This window comes from Manacus vitellinus, unplaced genomic scaffold (genome assembly GCF_001715985.3).
Source record: "Manacus vitellinus isolate BGI_N305 unplaced genomic scaffold, ASM171598v3 scaffold_6_pilon, whole genome shotgun sequence".
Lineage (NCBI taxonomy): Eukaryota > Metazoa > Chordata > Aves > Passeriformes > Pipridae > Manacus > Manacus vitellinus.
This window is the reverse complement of record NW_021940750.1, coordinates 6,656,810-6,679,154: the sequence shown is the minus strand read 5'-3', so window position 1 is coordinate 6,679,154 and position 22,345 is coordinate 6,656,810. Positions and strand designations below refer to the sequence as shown.

Below are 22,345 nucleotides of genomic sequence, written 5' to 3'. Positions count from 1 at the left end.
GTTTCTGAATTACATGGCATTTGTTAGAGGAAAAAATAGAGAAACCTGTGCTGCTATCATCTTTGTTTAAATTCCGATCCATATCTAAAGTGCTGCTATTTTCAGACCTTAGGAATCTGCTTGACTTTGCCTACATACAAATCTAGCTGTGAATTGTATTTAAGTTCAAACTTTCTTTTGTCAAAAGCATATCTGTGAACTGTGATTCAGGCCATAATTTTAAAGTAAATATGAAGTTAATTTTTTTTTTTGCAGAGTTAGGAACTTACTGAAAAAGAATACCAAATGGATCCATGGATAGCTGTCTCTCTTTTGATATGCTGCCTACAGCTAAAATGAAACTAGTTTACAAAGTGCTCCGCCCCTTGAACAACTTTAGGCACAGTTTAGAGATCATTTGCGTGCTCACACACAGACTACAGAAGCTAGAAACAATTCCAAAGCAGGCGTGCCTGCGTGCATGCTTACGACTCTGGCCTTCCAAAGCAAAAGTGAAAACTCTTGTGAAGAAACTGAGAGGCTGAATGGGTTAAATGAAATACAACTCTCCTTTTCCTGTGCAGTAAGGATTAGTAACCAAACAGAAGCTGAAGAGAAGAGTACTGAAGTGCCACTGTTTGAACAAGAACTATAGGAAACTGGTTTTTGAAGCTTGGCTGCAGAGTGGTGCACGTGTCTCCAATTTTTGTGCTCACCTTTCACAGGCACATGCAGAAGGTAAGAGTTGACTCTGTGTTCTGGGCTCTTTCCTGATCCCTCTACCTGGATATCTGTTCTCTATTAGTCTTTTCAGTGCTGTTTGTGCTCTTTAAACTATTTTTTATTTCCCACCATTTTTTTTCCTTTCAGTTAAAAGTGTACAGGGGAGAGGAGAGACCAGAGTCCTTATGACTGCAAAATTTTATTTCCCAGAAGGGAGGGAAGAAGATACTCTATGTATTTGGTGAACATGAATCCCTTTCACACACAGTTAATCACACTGAGACTTAATATAATCAAACCTGCTGTTCCTGATGTTGTGGCTGGGTGGAGCAGGGAGGTGGAAGGGGAAGGTACCTGTTTGATAGGATGCTGGATGAGCCCACTGGCATCAGACATACACATGCTCTGTTAAAAAGGATGCAGAATGCAAGACAAATGTAGCAGGGGTATTGACTGGAGAAATATAATTTTTGCACGTAGGAATAAAAGCCTGCCTAAGGTTCTAAGACTCTTGTACCCCCTCACTATTGCCCCTGGAGTCTCAGCTGGTTCTGTTCACGTGCCAGCAGGTGCTGAGGGGAGGGAGTGTCTCCGGATCAGTCTGGTGTTGCTTTCAGCCACGTGAGACAGGATCTGTGTGGGCCAGCCAAACAATGCTGTCAGAGCCAACAGACCTGTTTGTGAAAGGGAGATTTTCCGGACTAGATCTTCCATCCCTGAGAAAGTCTGATGTGTGAGGCCTGTCCTGGTATGGATGTGGTAATGGGCTGGTAGCAATGTGGAATGGCAGTAGATTTACCTGGTGTGCTGATGCTCCTTGTGGGTGGTCAGAGGAGTGTTAATTTAAAACTGAGTTTCAAGGCTTTGATGAAGGTAGTATTGGCTTTGAATGAAGTCTCTAGGACTAGGAATAACTACTGTTAGTTCAGGAGCTTAGTGAGATGGTATGTTTCTTTAGGTCTGTCTGTAGAGACCTTAAAGAGGGTTTGTAAACACCTTTGCTTATTAATTTAGAAAGTGTCTTCACAACATTTGTTTGGTTTATCCCTTCTGCATTGTACTTATGAGGCCCTTCCAAAGCTTCTCTGTAACCTGGCTTGCAGCTTATATGTTTTTACCCCGGCTTCTTAGAGGTGTACCACACTCTTTAATCCCAGTCTCTATAGATAGAGCAGCCATGAAAAGCCATTCTTTCTGAGGTGCAGGGTGGGGATGAGCCAATGTGCTATACAGCCACGTGTGTATTGGACAACCACATTCTGGACTTCCAGGACAAATGCTCTGCTGTTACAGGGAGCGAAGGGAGGCGTTTGTGGTGGGGAACAAGGGCACATAAGATTACGTCTTTGTTATGGCACTAACTTAAACTAGTACTTGTTTGTGACACTGAATGAAATTATTAATAAAATGAAAAAAATTAAAAAGAGACAATTTGCTATCTCTGAAAGTTTTTCTCTTTTTTTCTGTTCAGAGTGAGATAATTGAGACTTCTTTTTCTGGCCTATTTTTAGGTTCTCGTATACTGTGAAGTGTCCTGACACCTCACAGTGTTTTTTAAAATATTTCACTCCATGAATGTAAGTGCTTGATAGCATTGCAGAAGTGCTGGGGTTGGGATAGTTTCTTTGTAGCTAGTTTACTAGTAGCTGTTTACTAGTAAATAGTCCACTCTGAATGTAGCATTTGATACAAGATGTTTGATTAATGATTTTAGGTGATTTTCAAGCAAAGATGTAGAGCTTTGTTTGCTGCTCTCTCTATGTATATACGTTAAAAAGAATATTAAGTATTAAACAAAATTGTCTCGATGTTAAGGGAAAGTAGCAACCACTGTGATATAGAGAACTCGGAGAATGGATGATCTTAAACATTGCTGTTCAGTACATGTAGTAACTTCTGATGCAGATAATTTAGCTTTGGCTTTGGGATGGCCTCTCTTTCAGATCCAGCTACTTACCAGCTTGGTAAAAGAGAATGCTGGTAGATCTCACCTGATCTAATTGCTTCAGGGATTAATTGCCTCTGAAATTAGGCACCAAGATTCACTTGGAGTCTGTGGGAATGGCTGTGCCCTGACTTGCTAAAAGAGTTTAGGAAACAGGAAAGGAGTTACGTTGCTGTAACTGGTTTTCTTGGTAGTACTTGAGTTTGAGTTAGAGGAACAAATTTTTATTCTATTTGTTCTGTTAAAATAGGAAACGTGGAGGAAAAAACCCTCTGATCTTGGTTGTGGGCCCCTTCTTCTGAATGTAATATAAAGAAGACAAAATACTGTTCTGTGCCTCAGAACAGGTAGGGCTTAGGCACCAGAAGACTTTCTCTTTGTTCAGGTAGGACTTTAACTGTTAATAAAACATTAAGCATTTTATTAGTTCATGTATGTACCTCATGACTAATAATACACAGAAAAAAATAGCTCTTTTATAAGAGAATGGGAGCTGCTGTTTTGTATGAGAACAGCACCTAGAATACACAGGATGCAATTATAGTAGTCCTCACAATTAGTCTTATAGGTTCATCATTAGCTGAATGAAAGGGGAAGTGTTTTCCCAGTGACATATTGGTGCTCAGTAAACTCCGGAGGAAATAGATTGCTTTGCTCTTAGGTCTGTGGGAAGGATTATAAAAAAGTGATGTAGATCTCTCAGTGCACCTAGCACAGCTACTGAGCCTAGACAGTGAGAGAGGATTGGTCAGGTTCAGTACATCATTTGCACTTATGCCCAAATATGATGGACTTGTCAAAAGAACTTATTTCTCTCAAAATTATACTCTGCTGGATACAGTTTCTGTCTCATCTTTTAGCACTCTTGGATCTGAACTGTGATTTGTTGTGGTCCAGTCCTGTCTTGGAGAATGAATAATAATGGTTGCTACATGTTTGAGAAGAGACTTTTATATTAAAGTATTTGATTGGGTTTCTACTCCTATGCATAGTCTATGATCAAATCACTTGTTTAGGCTTCCTCACACAGGAAAGCTCACCTTCTTGGCATGCAGACATGATGTATAGAAAATAAGTGCCATCCACAGATTGTTTGTTTCTCTGCCTAGCCCTTAGAGCAGTAATTGGATTCTGGTTTCTGTGGGAGAAACCAGCTTCAGAGCAAAGAACCAATTTATTTTTAGATCAGACTGTTGTCATTTTGCTGTGATCACACCACTGAGCATGTGCTTCCTTTGAGAGCTCTCCAGGCAGTGCAGTGTGATCACACCCTCCTAGGATCATTTTTTATGAAGTTAATTTTTAGTGACAGATGAAAGATGCTAGAGCCAGTGTTCTTGGAGGCAGCAGCCCTAATTCCACTAGCACACATTCTGCCTCCTAAGTTTGTTAGTCTAAAGTTCTGGTTTAGGTTGCGGGGTTTTTTTCATTTCTGTTTCTTTTAGTTCATCTCACATTAGTCATCTCTCCCTTGCACAGTAATGTAAGCAAACCCACAGACTTCTCTGGGGAAATTCCTGCTTCATGCCACTGAAGCTATGTCTGCATTACAGTAACAGTAAGAGTGATTCCTTAGGGAAGAGATGTACCTGTACAAGTGTGGTGTGTTTGACATGTTTACGTACACACACACACACACACACACATATATATATAAAACTGAGTTAACTTTAAAAAAGTAACTTAGGTTCCAGAAATGTAGAGGCAGCAGCAATCAAAACTCACATGAAGTTCAGGGTAAATACTCTCATATTTTCCTGTCTATTATTAGTCCCCAAGCAAATTTATTTAAATTATTATACAGGTGTTCCCTATGTATATATACTACAAGCATACTGTTGAATGTAGCACTAATATCCTCTCAGTGAACAGATGTAGATCTTGCAAAGAGAGGCAGAAAAAATTTGCATTGTTTTAAAATCTCATCTTGAGGTAACGCTTGTTTTTTAACCCATTGCATAGCACAGAAGTAGCCTTATTTATATTAGGATAGAATGAAGTTAAATAAAATTTGAAGCAATTTTCTAGCATTAAAATCCTTTTTTTTCTAAAGAGTACTTCAAAATTTGAACTGTAAGGGATTAGTCTCAGCTAGCTAACATGCTTGCCCAGGTGTTAGAGAGTGAAGTCCCTCCCACTGTAAGCGAAGAGCAGATTTGATACCTACCTGATGAAACTAAATAGGCACAAGTCTGCGGGGCCTGAGCAGATGCATCCCAGGCTGATGTGGTTGCCAAGCCACTCTCCATGATACTTGAAAAGTCATGGCAGTTAGGCAAACTCCCCAGTGATTTGAAAAAGGGAAACATTGCTCCTATTTCTAAAAAGAGGATGCAGGAAGACCCAGAAAACTGAAGGCTTGTGAGCCTCCCCTCTGTGCCTCAGAAGATCATGGAAGCAATGTTCAGATGCATACAAGAAAAGGAGATGATCCAAGACAGGCCAGCATGGCTTCACTAAGGCAAATCATATCTGACCAGTCTGGTGCCCTTCTGTGATGGAGTGACTGCAGCAGTTGACAAGGGAAGACCAACCAACGTCATCTACATAGAATTCTGTAAGGCTTTTGACACAGTCCCACACAACACCCTTATCTCCAAGTTGGAGAGAGGTGGATTTGAAGGGTGGACTTGAAGGGTGGACTATTCTGTGAATAAGGCATTGGATGGTGGATGCAGCCTTAGAGCTGTGGTCAATGGCTCTATGTCCAAGTGGAACCTGGGGATAAGTGGTGTCCTCAAAGCTCTGTCTTGGGACCGGTGCTCTTTAATATCTTTATCAATGGCATAGACAGTGAGATCAAGTGCACCCTCAGCAAGTTTGCAGGTGACACAAAGCTGAGCAGTGCAGTTGACACAACAGAAGGACAGAATATCATCCAGAGGGGCCTGGACAGGCTTGAGAAGTGGGCCCATGGAAACATCACCAAGTTCACCATGTCCAGGTGTAAAGTCCTGCACGTGGGTTGGGGCAATCCCAGACCTGAGCACAGACTCAGGTGGATGCATTGGGAGCAGCCCTGCAGAGAAGGACTGGGGGGTTCTTGTGGATGAAGAGCTGGACATGAACCAGCAATGTGTGCTTGCAGCCCAGAAGACCAACTGCATCCTGGGCTGCATCAAAAGCAGTGTGGCCAGCAGGTTGCAGGATGGGTGTCTCTCCCTCTGCTCTGCCCTTGTGAGACCCCACTTAGAGTGCTGCATATAGGTCTGGGGTTCTCAGCATAAGAAATGTATGTGGACCTGCTGGAACAAGTCCAGAGGAAGGCCTCAAAGATGATCAGAGGGCTGATCAGATGATCAGATGATCACATCTGCTATGAAGACAGGCTGAGAGAGCTGAGGTTGTTCGGTCTGAGAAGAGAAGGCTGTGAGGAGACCTTATTGCTGCCTGTTGGTATTTAAAGGGGCCTTAGAAAAAAAATGGAGAGTGACTTTTTGTATGGGTGGGTACTGGTAAGACAAGGGACAATGGTTCTAGAGTAAAAGAGGGGAGATTTAGATTAGATATTAGGAGGAGATTCTTTACTGAGAAAGTGGTGAGGCACTGGAACGGGTTGCCCAGAGAAGTTGTGGATGCCCCATTCCTGGAGGTGTTCAAGGCCAAGTTAGATGGGGCTTTGAACAACCTGGTCTAGCAGAAGCTGTCCCTGCCCATAGCAGGAAGGTTGAACTAGATGATCTTTAAGGCCCTTTCCAACCCAATCCATTCTATGATTTAAAAACAGCAGCAGTGCTCAGTGTCAGGTGATATTTCTGGCCAGGCTAAATATCTCATAGAAATGAAGCTTAAGCTGTGACAAGACAGTAGTAGATGTAAAAGACTGTTAGCCATTCCTCTTCAATTATGCTAGTATTTGGGTGACTATATCCTTTTCATGTATTTTCCATAGGCAGTGTGTGGCTTCTTGTTGCAATGTCTAAATTAGTCTGTGTGTGTTTGTCATTATCCCTACATGCTCCCAGATTTAATTAACAGCTAAGCACTGTGAGACTACCAAAATAGAAGGCGGAATCCTATCTTTACTCCTTATAATAAATCTCTTGCTGTAAACCTAATAGTGGGAGGCTAGTTGCATAAAATTGACTCTCAGCTGATATTAATAGGTAGACAGAAAATTGCCCTCATGAAATACTGTATTAACTCCTGTAAAGAGCTGGCATAGTGAACAAATTTACTTGGAAGATGCTGCTTCACTGACTTAAGCCTTAGATACTTCATTGTAGATTTTGGAGAGTGGGGGAAAAAGTAGGTCTGCTTCTTCCACACTCACTAATGGGGTATTGTGTGAGGCCTTACTAGAACCTCTGTGTGTTGATCTTCCTCTTGAGCCTGATGATTTTTCAACTACTGTTCTGCGTGATTTCAGTATTCAGATTAAAACTCTATGTCAGAGGCTGCTATAGCTTCCCCAGGTGTTGCTGACCCTGACATTGCTGTAGAAGTCCTCTGTAAAAACACTGTCAGTCTGTGTCAGCCACATGAAGCAATGGCCTGGTGCAGATTCATGTACCTGTTAGGAATCAGGCTGAAGGCTTTGTTGAAAGGCTATTGATAGAGCAGGCTAGAAGATTCTTCTATGTTACTACTACTCACTTCTCCAGCTGCTGTGCTTGTTAGTAAGTTTTTGTAATTTTTTTTTCATTTAACAAGGTGAATTTTAAACTTATTCCAGCTGAAAATTTATCTTTCATAATATGCATAACACAGCTGAAAGTATATCTCAGTGGGATTGCTTTCTTGATGAGGATTCTTCAATTCCTAGCATGTATTTAGAATGAATTACTAAATCTGGGTACCAGTGGTAAAGATATGGCTGTAAAACTTTTACTCGGACAACTTGTGTTGTTTTATTTTGGTTTTGTCTCCATTTCCAATAAGCCCTTTCAAACAGTCTTTATTTAAACTCATTTATAAACATTTATCCCTTGCTTTGTTTACAAACAGCTCTTTATGACTGTGGCTCATCACATGGTCAAGGCAAAGGAAATTCAGCATCCTCCTGCTTTAATGGGCACATGCACATTAATTGACTTATCTGCCCTAAGCCAAAGGACACCAGGGCCAGGATTTTCTTTGGGAATTTTTTTTAAAAAAGGATGGCTTACTGTAGTTGGGGAAGAAAACAGGTGTATTAAGAAGTATCTTGAATGTGATATCCTCTGCCTAAAATGATGATTGGTATCCTGGTTCCTCTGGGCTGTGTGATGTGGTCCTCATGCTCTCCCAACTCAGCACACAGCTTAAGTAAATGGAAGTTTTTCTCTATCCTTCATCCCTGCTCCGTGGAACCCCTTTCTCTCCCCACCTTCATCTTACCTTCTTGCAGTATGTGTTTATTTTCCCTTTTCTAATTCTTCCAGCAAAAACTTAAAGGTCCTTCTCAGTTGTCAAGTAAACAAAAACAAGCTGGAACCAAGATATCCTGGAAGATTTTTAGAGCAAAGCAAAAATCATGATGTCTTCCGGAAATGTAGTGAGTCTGAAAGCTTAAATACTTTGCTCTGAGTCAATGACTAAAAAAATTCATGTCAGTGAATAACTGGGCAACATATCATCCTTTCTGACTTCCCACCACTGTCAACCAAACCTCTAAACATAAAACATCAAAATGAGATCTTGTGTGTTAAAGGGGAGTGGAGGAAAGGTGAGAGAATTCTGAAAAGGTGTGAGTAGTGGGATCACTGGGGCAACTTCTGCTTTAGTGCTGGATGTGCTATACTCGATATTGCAACAGGCAAAGATTTATTGCTGCAGTGGTCAATCTGTACCTCACAAGCCATGCAAAGACAGCTTTTGTGTCAGGGCTACCTCAGATGGGAATAATAGATCCATGTTGGGTAATTCAAATTGGGAGATAAAATGAGCTGTAAATACCTGCCAAAGTCAGTAATACTGGATGGCTTTGCCACTTACCTGCATGTCCAGATAAGTCTTGTCTAGGGAACCCTGAAGGGGTCTTTTTACCTTCTGCCTATGAACCACTCCTAGAGCAGTCCCTGGCCCACATATGTGATATGTATCTTTGGCCAAAGATGATTTAGAAATGTGGCTCACAGGCCAAAGAAGACTGGTCTGTCTTATGTGCTAAACGGAGAAGAACCATGTAACACCAACTATCCAATTATTTTCAAAAAGAATAGAGAAAAACTGATAAATCTGTGAGCAGTGGAACTTGTGAAACCTGTTTTATTCTGACTTTATGATCTGATTCTGTAGTGCCCAAACAGCTTAGGTTCTTGTTTATGCAAGGCTGAATTATTCATAATATTTCTTTCGAGTCTGAATTTCCTTCCTATTGAAAAAAAAAAGTTGTCATCTAAATGGATTAAAAGTCCAACACTTCTCTTCATCCTGGCCTAGTATCTTTTCTCTCAAAATGTAATTTTATTGCTTTTGAGACCCTGAAATTAGTTAGGTGATTCAATGTTATTTTTACATATATATACAGGCAAAATAGGTCTTGTTTCCCTAGGAACATGGATGTTAAGAGGTTATTTGGAAAAGTGACCAACTTTAAGTAAGCAATCTTATTTGTGTATTGGAAGGCGGGATTTACACACATAAAGTAAATATAGGAGTCATTAAAACTGTCCTTGATTCTGAAACATACTCCTGGTCTTAATGAAGATTTGATTGATTTTGCTAAGCCTGCCTGGGCCTGGATAAGAGTTTCTAACTAAATAAAATAGTATTACAGTAGTTCACTGCTGGCTCCACTATAGAGAAGCCTCCAAGTCTGCCTATCTGTCTTTTCTAGAATTTCTATTTGTTAAGGCAAAAGATTCTTTCCTAAGTGGGTTCAGTGTTAAGCCCTGAAATAAGGGTACTTACCCCAGTTTCCAGTTGTAGTGGAGTTCTTGTGTTCTGTCCATAGTTACAAAATTGCAGTCATCTCCTCCATAGCCCTCTCACCCACCTGTTTTGGAATAGAAGTAAGGTTCCTGAGCTGTTAAAATTAGATTTAAGTTTGAACTTCCCCAGTGTTTGGAGGAGCTTGGGTCAGCATCTCTTAAAGAAAACAGTCCAGAGCTGAACTACAGAGCAGATTCCTTTTGGCCAAGCTTACAGATGGCTGGGACTAGTCACCACTTCAACCTTTTTATTCATCTAACCTGAACAGTTAATGCCAGATTATGGTTAGATAGACAATTTGAATCTTTTCTGGTATATGGGGCAGAGCTTTCAGCTGTGTACACATCTAGTTCTGGTTGAAGATTCTGGTGGTTCCTTACTTGTTGTGAACTTATTCTTGTCTCGTAAATCCTCTCCCTGAGATAACTTCATATTTTAGTACTATGGCAGGAATCCCTCTGTGAGCTTTTCAGCAGCTGTTCCATATCTTACACATAGAGTCACCATTTCCCTTCAGGCCCTGCTGCTGTTTCTGGGTGGAGGAGGGGTGCAGATGCTGTTCTAGCACACAGTGAGAAAAGGGAGCTGGGAAGGGTTGAAGAAAATTAGAGAAGGGCAGGAGGCACAGGGAACAACAGCTGCTGTTGTTACAAGTGAAAGCACTGCAAGACACTGTCATTTTCATTCCTTCCCCTGCATACTCAGCCTTCGGTGAGAAGAATGGCAAACAATCAGAATAAACATATGCTGCTGTACCCCAGGTTTTACAAGGAGTTAGAGCCATTAAATCCAGAAACAGAACTTGAGGGTTTTTTTAAGCTTTTGGACAGATTCCCCAGTTCCATCTGTTGTGGTTGAAACTAAGGTGAAAGGGATAAATGCTGAATTCTATATCTGAGGAAGCTTTTAAAATAACAAGTTTACTGAAGCTCACATAATCAAATACAAGATTCGTTTTGCAATGAGAGATTTAATAGGATACAGACAGCCCTGTTCTTCCTTCTGACAATCCTTCCTGGAATCTGTTGACTAATTTATTAGGACTGGATGGTCTAAACTTTTTAATGCCAAATTTGAGACATATGATAGCAATTACCATACAAGTGCAATGACACAAAAATACAAGCAAGCACCAGGGCTGTAACCTCTTGCTGCTTTGATGCCTGGGATTGCCCCATACATTGGGTTCTGACTCTAGTCGTCTCCTCAGAGACTCTTTTTATCCTATCTGACTAAAATCATCCAAAATACTAATTGCTTGGGGAATGGGAACACTGGTGAGCCACTCCTCTAGCCTCTGCTCCAGGAGCCTCATGTGGTTTGATCCCAGCTTCCTGTCTGCTTCTTGGCTCAGATGTTAGAAAGGGCTGAGTGGGCAGTCCATTAGCAGCAGAACAAGCATTTGATTTTCAAGGCCATCTCCAAAAACCCAAAGTGGTGCCTGGAATGGAATATATGAGAGAGGAATGATGGAGAAGAGATTTTTTTTTCCACTGAGTAGTAGGAAGAGGAGGTGATCTCCAATACTTACCTCTGATACCAAGATGATTCAAGGAAGAGGCTGCTTTCACAGTGACCTTTGCTAGTGGTGTGAACTACTTCAGGACAGCTTTAGTGTTTGTGTGCATGGAACTTGTAGTAAAAGGGTCTCCTCTTGCCTGTCCTTCCACTGGGAAAAGATTTGCAGTTGGATAGGGTTTTGACAAAGGTCTAGCCTATGTTTTGGTTGTACACAAGTACACAGAGAGTGTACTTGACCTCTTGTGGAGGTATCTCTGGGTTATTTCTTCCTTGATCTGAACGGGAAGAGTAGTAGTAGCATGTGTGGGTAATAGGGTGTACATAGACTTCCCTCAGTTTCTTAAGAATGACTAATACAAAATTAATGAAAGTCTATTCATATGAAAAGCTCCTATAGCTCCATTTTCTTACGAATCTTATGTTTGGCATGCAGTAGTTAGGGAGAGACGCTTGTTTTTCCAGTTACATTTTCCCTGTTCATGGCTATTTTGCACACAGAATTTGGTGCAACTGGATTTTTCAGAAGTTAGTAGCTTTTACATATGAAAGGGAAAAACATTTAAGAACATGCTTTTTTATCCCCAGAACAGGTAATGTTGGAAATGTCAAAATCCATGATATATATGGACTTGGAGAGTGGTAATGAGCTGTGATTCAGTGAGACCTAGGATTAGGAGAAAAATGGTTGCCCATGACAAAATAATGTGAAATGCACGAATACTAGATCAAGTAGGTTTCATTTTGAGTATTTCTTGGTTCTGATTTGATATTCTCATGCAACAGTGATTTTATATAAATGTTATCACTGTTAATAATGATGCATGTTCTGTATTTTAGCTGGATTTAATAGGTTAGGCTAAAGGAGCTATATGTGAAGTTTTAATATTAAAACAGATGTTGTTACAAGGACTGATGAGATAAGCATTTCTTCCTTGATTCTTTCATGCATAGTGAAAGGAAAATTTATCCTTCTGTCCTTTTACCTTTCTTTTCCCAAGTTAGAAAGAAGCCCAAACTAGATAAAACTATACTAGGAATATCAAGTGTGTCTCCTTTTTTTTTCTGGGATTAATCAACTTGCCATGAGGTCATGAGAAAATGACCATGAGAAAGTCGGTCTCTAGTAGCTGAAGTGTCCATAGTCACAGCTGTGAATGCTGGTGAGTGGTGGTTGTTGTGGGCTGCAACTCAAAAGAGGAAGGATTAAATAGCAACAGGCAATGTACCAATGAGATATTGTGGTCACAAACATGCATAATGCCCCAAATTTAGGAACTGTTGTATGCTGCCATACCAATCTGTGTGACCTGATCTCCCTTCTAGCTCTGCAGAAGGGATATAACTACTCATTGTTGAATGTAGCTATAGCTGTCTGTGGTGAACTGTAGGATTTTAAACAAGTGAGACCACACAAAGACAGACACAAAGCTTCACCAGTCCGTGCAAGATGACTACAGGGTACAGAAATGTTAACTGTGGAATTTCTTACCTTGGATTGGTGGAAGTCATTGCAATCTTCAAGTATTTTATCATGTGTATATGTAAATGGGTGGGATGGCAGACATGCAACAGCATGTACCTTCCACTGTGCCTGGGGATGATGTTCTCATAATATCAGAGGAAAGTTCAGGGAAATATTTACACTCAGTAATTACATTCTGGCTTTCTGTACAGGGTAATTTCAGTCTTTGCAGTTGCCTTCATCTATCCAGGGACTGTAGTGATAAAACTGCTTTTCTTCTCTCACCTTCATTTTAGTTCCTCCTCCATTTTTAGTGTGTGGTATTGTAGTTCTTCCACCAAACGAGCAGCAAAGAAGCAAGCAATTCTGATCAGTAATCTTTCTGTTCCCACAGGCGGAGATGAAGAACTTGTTCCTTCTGCTCATGCTAACAGTAGTGCCACCTTCTGTATTTTCAGTAAGTAAACGCTCTTCTATGCACTGTCACAAGATATGAAAGATACTTCTCTTAAGAACTGTCAGCATTTGTAACTCAAGTGTTTCGTAGAAAGTATTTTCTGAAAGAGCCAATGGGTTTAAGTCCTCAGTCCTGCTGTGGTACATCATAAAAAATCTGACGTGGCGATTAAATAACAGAATTCTGGTAGTCCCTTTGGCTCCAGGGATGTTATCTGCAAAGCAGTAATTACTGTCTCCTGCTTCAAAGCTAGAAAGAATTGTCACTTGAAGTAAAGAGAATGAATTTTTGGTTAGCTCATTTACTCTTTTCTTTGATCTTAGAATTCTCAGCCATGTGATTTAGCTTTACTGGCAGAGGTAATCTTTATGTTATGCCGATTTGATATTATCAGAAAAAGAATACAACTGTTAAGAACCGGGATCCCTCTTCCTTTCTGAGAGAGGCGTAGGATCTTTCTGAGAACAGTTTCTCTGAGTTTAAGTCCAACTTTATTAGTGAGTTGGACATCGAAGGTAAAAGATGGCCTGCTGAGTAGAGTGGAAGTGTTAGCAAAGGAAGAAGTTATATGTTTGTTAGGTGTAAAGGAGCAGAGATGGGAGGGGGAAAAAAAAGATGCAATTATCACCTGGAATAAGTGTTTTGCTTTCTAGGCCACCTTTGAAGATCAGGGATGAGAGACCAGAAATCAGGCAGAGTTTGTTAGTTGTCATATGTTCTGTCTTACAGATGGAAATATGCTTAAATGAGCTCTTGCTATCTAAGATCTAGTAGAAGACCATACTGTATGTTTAAAGAACCAGAATGGAATACATTATATTCTGTTCATGTCTTCACCTGCTTATCTCCAACCTGGTGATTTTTGGGAAGGGGTATGACTGAAACACGCTGCAACTGTGAAGGCTTACATTTCTCTGTAGCATTAGACTCTATCCCCTGCATGCCATCAGTAGCATTCTTGAAACCTTGCTGAATGAAGGGAGAAGGTTTTGCTTAGTCATCACTAAACTTCAGTTTCCTTGACATGCTGGATCTCTCCAAATCATGAGGAAAGAAGAAGATCCATCAGCCCTGAGGCACTCTGCTGTGGCAATTCTCCTTTTTGTTTCTAGTAGGGAAGAGAGAAATGGCATTTGTTTGATAAGGGCCATTCCTTACCAGATGCTAATGCAAGCAGGCTGAACCATAGCAAGAGGTGGTCGGCTTGCGCAGGGTGGAGCTGGCAGGACTGACTGTAGCAATGGCAACTCAATTCTGTGCTAGATCAAGCTAAGCACCCAAAGAGTAGTGGAGATGCCTGAACACCCGCAGCTGGGACAGCTCTGAAAAAGCAGAGCACTCATCTAACCGCTGCAGAAGAGGAGTGGTAGCTCTGCTGCTATAAATGCAAATGGTTAGAGAAAGGAAGGGAAGCAGAGGGTGAGTTTGAAAACTGAGGTAAGGAATACTGCATGGTGGGGACATAAGCTGGAGAATTGATTGCTCTTCTAGATCCCTCTCCACTCCTTTAGGACTTTACCTGAGGTGGCAGGTTTTTTTAAAAATAACTTTAATCCATATTGCATAGCATTGAAAAGCTGCCTTCCCTGTGCTGTTCTTTTGTAATTCCCAATGGCAGAAGTATAAGAGATTGTCAGTGACGTGGTACATTTCTCCACACTGAAGGAGAAACAGTTCATTTAATTTATAGTAGCACATATCTAAGAAGTTGAGGCTCTGCCTCTTTATTGGATATTAGATCCAGAGCAGTCTTGCAGCTAAGACAGCAGCAATTGTTTTGATTTTGGTGTCAAATGAGCTGCCAGTATAGCAGCACATTGATAGAAAGGATCACCTCCAGCTATACAGTGAATTGTGTATACCTCAGGAAGAACAGGATGGTGGTGGTAGAACTAAAATCAGCATGTGTGGGTTTTATTCCAGAATTAATTGCTTACCTCTTAGATCCCTTCTGTCTACCAATGCACACAGTGATTGCTTCTTTGACCTTTTCTTTGACCCAGGTGCAGGAGAGAATGAACTTGCATGCAGAGAGACTCATAGTGCAAATGGGAGTACAGCTATAAATGTGTGAACTGCAGGCTTACACAAGAGTAGGGAAGTGGTTCTACAGATCTGCATGTGATTAAAGGGTATAGATTGATGCCTAGTGTTTTTCATCTGGTTTTGGAGGGGAGTAGCTGAACTTGTTTTTACTTTATTGTTAGGCTAGGGAAAGCAGCAAGCAGAATAAGGGCAGAAATGACATCTCTCTGCTTGCAGTGAGTGTGGTGGTTTGTCTGCCAGACATGGCAGGCAGAGTTAAGCAGAAAGAGAGGGACTCCTGCTTGTCAAAGCCACTCGCTGCAGGAAACTTCCTGCCCAGTGCTCCATCCTTGGTGGAACCCACTGTACTTTTCAATCCTTCTTTCATGCTAGAATATGGAGAGAGGCTTACCACACAGTACCTGTGGTGTGTGTTCCTTTTCACCAGGCTTTGAAGGATCTGGAAAGGGAGGTCACCCATTACTTGTAGCTCCTTTATTGTTTGTGTTGAAGTAGCACTAGAAACTACAGCTGGGTGAGCAGGAGGAATGTATGTATTGTATGCTTGGTGGTGCAAATTTTTGCATCTGGAGGTCCTTCTTTCCAGATGAGAAATATCTTATCTGCCCATACCATGGGACAAATTCAAGGGAAAGCTGCTTATCTGAGGAAGAATTTTATTTCATCTTTTATGATCTTTAGGCATTAGCTGATCATTATATCATATCCAATACTTACATTTGCTCCTAGATTGTACTGCAGGTGTGCTTAAAGTGAAGGCTGGCCTGAGGCTTGGCTGACAGCATGTTCAGATACATTTAATCTGAACACCATTGTTTTCTATGGATCTGCAGTTCTAGGTTAAAATGCTAGTTTTAATTTATTCTAAAGAAATTAGCATTGTTATTGTTTAAACAGTGTTAATGTATTGAATAAACTTCTAAATGCCTTAACCGGATTTGACAGAAAGGGCAGAAAGTGCACAAGGACCTCAAAGTTAAGGTAATACAGAAATAGTAAAAATTACTGTGAGGAGTGAGAAAGAGAAGGAGATTTTACTAGTATTCTTATGGAGTGAAAGGTAGAAAACATGCACAAGAATAATTGTACCAGGTAGGACCAGTTCATTTTTCTATATCCTGTTTCCAGCTATGTCACAAACGCACATCTAGAAAAAACTATTAAAAGATTGGCAAGTACAATTTCTCCCAATACACTTCCAGTGTATGGACCCTTTGAGCTAGAGATGTCTCTATTTCTCTTCCCTGAATTTAGTCAACGTCTCTTAGAAGCCATGTAGACTTCTAGCAACACAGCATTTCTATCATAACACCAGGGTCCTGCTCTTGAGGGCTAAAGACCAATTCATATGTAATAATTTTATTTGTTAGGATAGGACTTGTGTTTTGTCATGTGCATCACTTAAGTTGCCTACATGAAATCTCCACTGTCATTTTAGTGACAAGTCACTTATACTATAATGTCTTTCCATAATTCTTTGCAGTATGTCTCTGGTTCTCTGTTGTCCTTTATTACCCTGAATTACCCTTACCAGCTGCCTTCACTACTTCTGTGGTTTTGGCATAATTGATAATAAACATATAACTAATAAAAAACTAAGTAATAAGTGTGTTGAGCAGTTCAGGTTCTTTATGGAATTCTGCTGCTAATGTCAATTCTTGCAGTAGATGGAGATTTCACTCCTGCCTTTGTGGGTGACCTGCTCATCATCCACTGCAGGACTGTCCTCTGGCTGCTTAACTTCCTTCAGAGCTTTAAGTGAAGGATTTTTTTTGAAATATGAGTGTATCTGACAGGTTACCCTTGTTGACATGTTTGTGAATCTCTCAAAAAACTGCAATAATCTTAGAAGGATTAGCCTTTAAAAAAGCCTTACTGGCTTTTTTTCCTGAAACATCCTGTATTTATGCAGGTGCCTGCTCATTCTGTTCTTTGTTATAATTTCTATTAATTTATCAGTTGACATCAGTTTTATACTATGTGAGTGTAGAGTTCCCCTGGGATCCTTTTGCAAACTGGTGCCAGATTTTGCACTTTCCAGTAATCAGATGCTGAAGTGGTTTTAGCTGAGACAGTTGTCTGCTAGTATGCAACAGTTTATCCATTTCAACCTTGAGTTCCTGTTAGGCCCCTTGGATAAACAACTTGTGGTGACTTCATACTGTGTGTATTGTCCACTTTTCCAAATAAATTTGGGTTCATAAAGTTTCCTCACAATCGTCCTCTTTGTAGAGTTTTCTGACTGTCCTCCATTTCTTCCACAAGGATTCCAAGAATTAGTTTGACTTCTCTGCAGTGGCATTATCATTTTAGAGAGTTCTTTAAATACTCTAGTCATCTCTAGGCCACCCAGAGTTTCTGGGAGTCTTTCCATTTCTGAAAAGCAACTAGCATCTGCTCTGCCCACTAACCAGCAAGCCAGTGTAGTCCCATGGGGCAGCATGTACCTAGTTGTGCAGTGGGCAAGGCATACACCATATCCTGCCCAACTGACAGGAAATCAGTGGATGTGGAAGGAGCCAAGTGTATGGTAGGACAGACCAGAGAGAGGTAGCAGAGTGAGCGTTGTTGGAGAGGTGAACAAAGGGAACGTGGAAGAGACCTGAGAATCATGAGGGAGTGGGTACAATCATGTAGGGACAAACTCAAGTGTTTTGAGAAAATGGAGGTGCTGGGGAACTGCTGGATTTTAGTCGATTTGACAGGATATGCTCACAAGCCGTGGCTAGTGTGGTAGAGAGGAATGAAAGGAGACATACACGAGTGTAAACCACAAGCCATTAAAGCTAATGAAGCCTGGATTTTTTCCTGTTTTTTGTAAAGCAGCATGTCTTAATGAGATACTCTCTTCTTCTGTACCATTTTGTATTTCGCTTCCTGCTGTCACCATCTTATTCACTTTCATTCCTGTTTTTCTAGTTTTTCTCGAATACAATTCTTTCATTATTTATTCATTATTCATAAAAATGGTACTTGGCATTATTCACCTTCAAAGCTCTTTGCAAGCCTGCTGTGTTTGAGCCAAGATCAGTGGTTAAGACAGAATTATAAAAAATGCCTTGCTGATGTGGTTTGGATTAATTAGCTTATTTTTGGTTGCATTTTTGGCTAATATCCTAGGTTGTCGTAGATGGATTTTCTTGAAAATGCATCTTGAAAAAGCATCTATTGGAACAGTAACATGTATCTAAATTATAAACGTGTAAGATATACTGAATGTTTTCAGCTCCCTTTCAATTATGTTTGAGTGTGGAATGCCACATGTCATGCAGAGCTTAACTATATGAAAATATTATCGATGGTCATCACTGTAGTACCAGGTAGGTCTTCTGGATATAGAAAGGAGAAGGAAACGATTCACCTCCTGAAGAGCATATGGTCTAAGGATTGTGGGTTGTTTTTGTTAGGGTCCTGAGGGCACTGACCGGACTCCCCCCACCCTGCCCACTGCCCAGGACCCCACTGTAGGTTCCAGGGACTGTTAGTTCCTGCCCCAGTGATGCTGTACTGATGATGCATCCTGCATCATCCTGATGCTACATCTGCACAACCCTTCCTGGCCCAGCCGTGGACCCTGATAAGCTAGGCTCACCTGCAGTCCCATGTCCAGCCTGACTTTGGCTGGAGGTGCCCAATTCCCAGGGCTGAGTCTGTGCCCTGGCTTGCCCTGCTGCTCCAGGACAGCCTCCTGGTACTGGCCCCCAGCCCGCAGGGAGCAGCCAGCCCTTGGGGCACCTGGACACTTTCTCTCTCCCCTTCCCTTATTAACTTTTCTCTAAGTAATTAACTTTTCTCTAAGCAATCACTATTCAAACTTAACAAAGCTGTATTTTTTCACTGGAGACTTCTTAATTGCCAAGACTTTGCCAATTAAACCATTACAGAAATTATTGTGGTGATAATTTTCTTTTGTAAAGTCTTTGGTTCATATCCTTCTTTCATGTTTCATAAATGAGGCTACAGTTCAGGGTGTGTCAAAATAAACATTAATCTTATTTCAAAAACTATAAACCCTAGAAAGTAGATATTTTTCAAATAAAAGGATGCAGTGTTATTTCAGAAATACTAAGAAAGGTTAAAGAGAGAGAGAGTCTGGTTTTTAATGTAGTTTTAAGCCACAGAAACACTGCATAACATAACAGTAATACCACATTACTCATTTTTTTCATTATGAGCAATATCAGTTTTCAGTGGGTAACAGTTGTGCAGGGCCTTGTCATCAACCTCCAACATCAAAGATTCCCCACCATGTTCTTACTGTCAGCACAGATTTATATCTGATCTGAATGGAATCTAGTAACTGTGAAGCAGCCCCAGAAGTCACAGTAACAACTTTTCAGTGTCCAAAATGATGCTTCGGTTGCAGCTCAATGGACCAAAGCTATGCAACCTGCTGGGCTAAAAGCAAACACTAGCCTTGTCCAAAATCTCTGGGACATAGTGTGATTATCAGTAACCATATGCTTTGAGCAATGACTGGGTGGAGTGGGGCAACATGATATTTTGTTGCTGCTTGTCAGTTTGGAAAGGCAGCACAAAAAAATTCACAAAGCAGTTCAGGTTGGTTATCGCTAGGCTCTTAAAGATGTCCAAGGAGTAAGGGAAATACTAGGGGTAAGAACTTAACTGGAATGTAGGTTGTTTGGACATGTGACTGCAAAACTTCACTGCTCACTTGTGACTCTAAAGTAAATTGATGTTTGCTTTGATAGCTTGGTAGTATGTGAGTTGTAGCAAGGCACTAGGAGATTATTCGCACTGAATCACTAGTCCCCATTTGAGTATATGAACTTTGTGGATCACTGCATGCCTGCAATGCGTTTGTCTGAGAAGCACAGTCCTCTTCCCATGCATATTTTCCTATTCATCTCATCAGACTGACTGAAAAGTCTTTCAAGGGCCCCTTCTAAAGTGTTCCTACATACTGATGGCATTTTATGTCTTTCTGAGTCATGTCCCATTCATAACTTCTCTTCCAGTGCATGTTTCATACATAAAAATAAACATTATGTAGTATATAATATGCTATCTAGGACTCTTTTCCAGAATTCTTTTGTTTATATCTGATGCATACTGGAATTCTTTGCAGATGGAGTCTGGAACTCTAGAGGCGTAGCTTTTTTACTTGCTGGTTATATCAGTTGTAGTTGACCTGGTAACAGCAGATGCTGCAACTACATCAGCAGTTCATCCATAGGAACTGATAAAACCAGTGCAGTGTTCATACCACAGCAGCCTGTGTGCAAATGAGCACTGAGAGCATGTGGTGCCAGGGTCACAGGCAACATCAATATTCCCAGAAGGTATGCATTTCTGGTGTCTTAACTGGCAATAAAACTAGACAGAGCAGTTGGGCATTAACTGACAGTTCTTTCTGGAGTTTTTAGAAATCAAGTAAGATGGTTATATGCATTTTCTCACTTTTCTTGAAACATTAAAATATATTCATAATGCAGATAAAGAAGCTACATTCTTGTACACATGTTAGACTGAAGCAAGGGAAGAATGGAACCAAATGAATTTGTAACAGTGATGAAGATTGTAGGTTATTAGTTCTGGAATCCAGGAGGGAATGGAATTTAGTTGTCCTGGCTGACAACAGATAAAAGCATTCCAGAGTCTGAAGAGAGCAAAAAGAGGCTTTTGGAACAGAAACTATATGACAGCATCTAAAAACATACTGTTATCAGATTATGTAACATATTTATTATTTATTATAAATATGCAGCTTTGTAGTTGCCTGTATACATGTGTGCAGTTACTGAAGTAATGAGGACTGTGCACAGATTTCCAAATATGGGAGTTAGGCCCCTATTAAAATGTTTCTCTAACACTCTACAGCTTTGGGAGGATTCTTTGGGCTGATGCTCCTTTTGGGGTGTGTGTAAATGGAGTGATACTGAGAAAAATTACTGTTCCTGAACTCTGCGGGTGATAAAGCCTTACAACAAACAGTCCCTGCAGATTTTCCTCTCTACGAAAGGAATAAAGAATGCTAGTTCTGTAGGAGGGATATTGGAATATTTATGGGGGGGTAGGGGGGTGTGCGCTCACACACACGTGTGTATCGAGGAAGGGCTTTCTATCCTAATTGCCTTCCAGTAATCTGACTTTCAAATGCTCTTCCTTTGGATTTTTATCTACATGTTTCCTTCTCCCTTATGCTGACTGAGAGGTCCCTTGTTTCCAAGGTGAGATAATACCGTTCCTAAATCAGTCAGTTGATACAGAAGAATAAGATTGTAGAGAAAAAAAAGTGTAGAGGTAGCGTATTTTATTCTTTTGAGAGTAAAAGAGGAGGGCTTACAGAGGGAGAAATTAGATGTCTGAAAGAAAAACTTGGGAAAATAAAATGCCTTGCTGAAAGTTGAAACTCTGTTGTTGGGATTACTCCCAGAAAGGCAAATGGGAATGCAAAAGACAAATACTGAACTCAGTATCTGGAATGAAAGAATGGAAAAGGGGTTTGGCACGAGGTCAGGGAGATGTTGACTTGGCCAAGAGAAGGTATGTCGAAGCGGCTGTAACCTGGGTAGTGCCATTGAGTGAGTGATGAAGGCAAACAGAGTTAGTCTGAACCAGAGGTATTAGAAAGAATTGCACAGAACTTGTGTGAAGAAAATTAAATAGCATGGGCTAGGAAGAAAGTGTTTCACATTAGAGCAATGTAGGTAATAATTTGGGGTGACTCTGCAGCTAGATAGTTGTAAGTAATTTAATGGTAAATGCATAGATATGATTGGCTAATATCTCTGCCTATTACTCTGCCAGTAGCAGGGAATTATTCTTTAAAAGAGGGTGAAGGAAAGAAACAAGACTGTAATTTGGAAATACAGTCAGGCAGCAAGTATGTGTAGAAAATCATTAAAACTGTCTAAATGACAAGGGAGAATTAACCTATGCATCTTGCCTGAGTTGGATTCAGTGGATGATTTATTAGACTAGCTCCTATTTCTAGCAGAGACTTGGATGTCTTGTGTAAAAGCAGTTATCAGTTAACAGAAGTGAAAATTATGCTCTTAAATTGAGGAGCTTTCTCCTGAGTGCCATCCTTTTCTGTAGACCATGGAAAGTGACCTGTGTGGGTGGAAATTGCCTGCTGCTCAGGGTTCATAATCCTGCCGTGGTGAAATCTCCACTTCTAGGATATTCCTTCGCTCCTGCAGAAAACCCTTATGATGGCACTTACTAGCTGGGGTGATCATCAGAAAATGGCTTACATGAGGGTACCAGGGGGACAATGGGAAGGAATGGACACAGAGCACGAGCAGGGAAATGTAGAGTATCGAAGTGTGGGGTTCTGTGTTCAAGTGAACAGGGACCTAGACCAGGGGGTTATGTAAATTTGGAGGGGTAC

The 22,345-nt window shown here is 40.7% G+C and overlaps 1 protein-coding gene across 4 annotated transcripts in view; it reads left to right on the top strand.

Annotated features, from left to right (window-relative positions):
• The first annotated feature begins 416 nt into the window (after positions 1 to 416).
• The window catches only part of PAPLN (papilin, proteoglycan like sulfated glycoprotein), a 53,119-nt gene continuing 31,190 nt past the window's right edge, over positions 417 to 22,345 (top strand). For all 4 annotated transcript variants that reach the window (XM_029964180.1, XM_029964179.1, XM_018082357.2 and 1 more), the window contains exons 1-2: positions 417 to 717; positions 12,880 to 12,942. In XM_029964180.1, the coding sequence (XP_029820040.1) occupies positions 709 to 717; positions 12,880 to 12,942 (72 nt within the window). In that variant the 5' untranslated portion in view covers positions 417 to 708. The remainder of the gene's footprint in view (positions 718 to 12,879; positions 12,943 to 22,345) is intronic.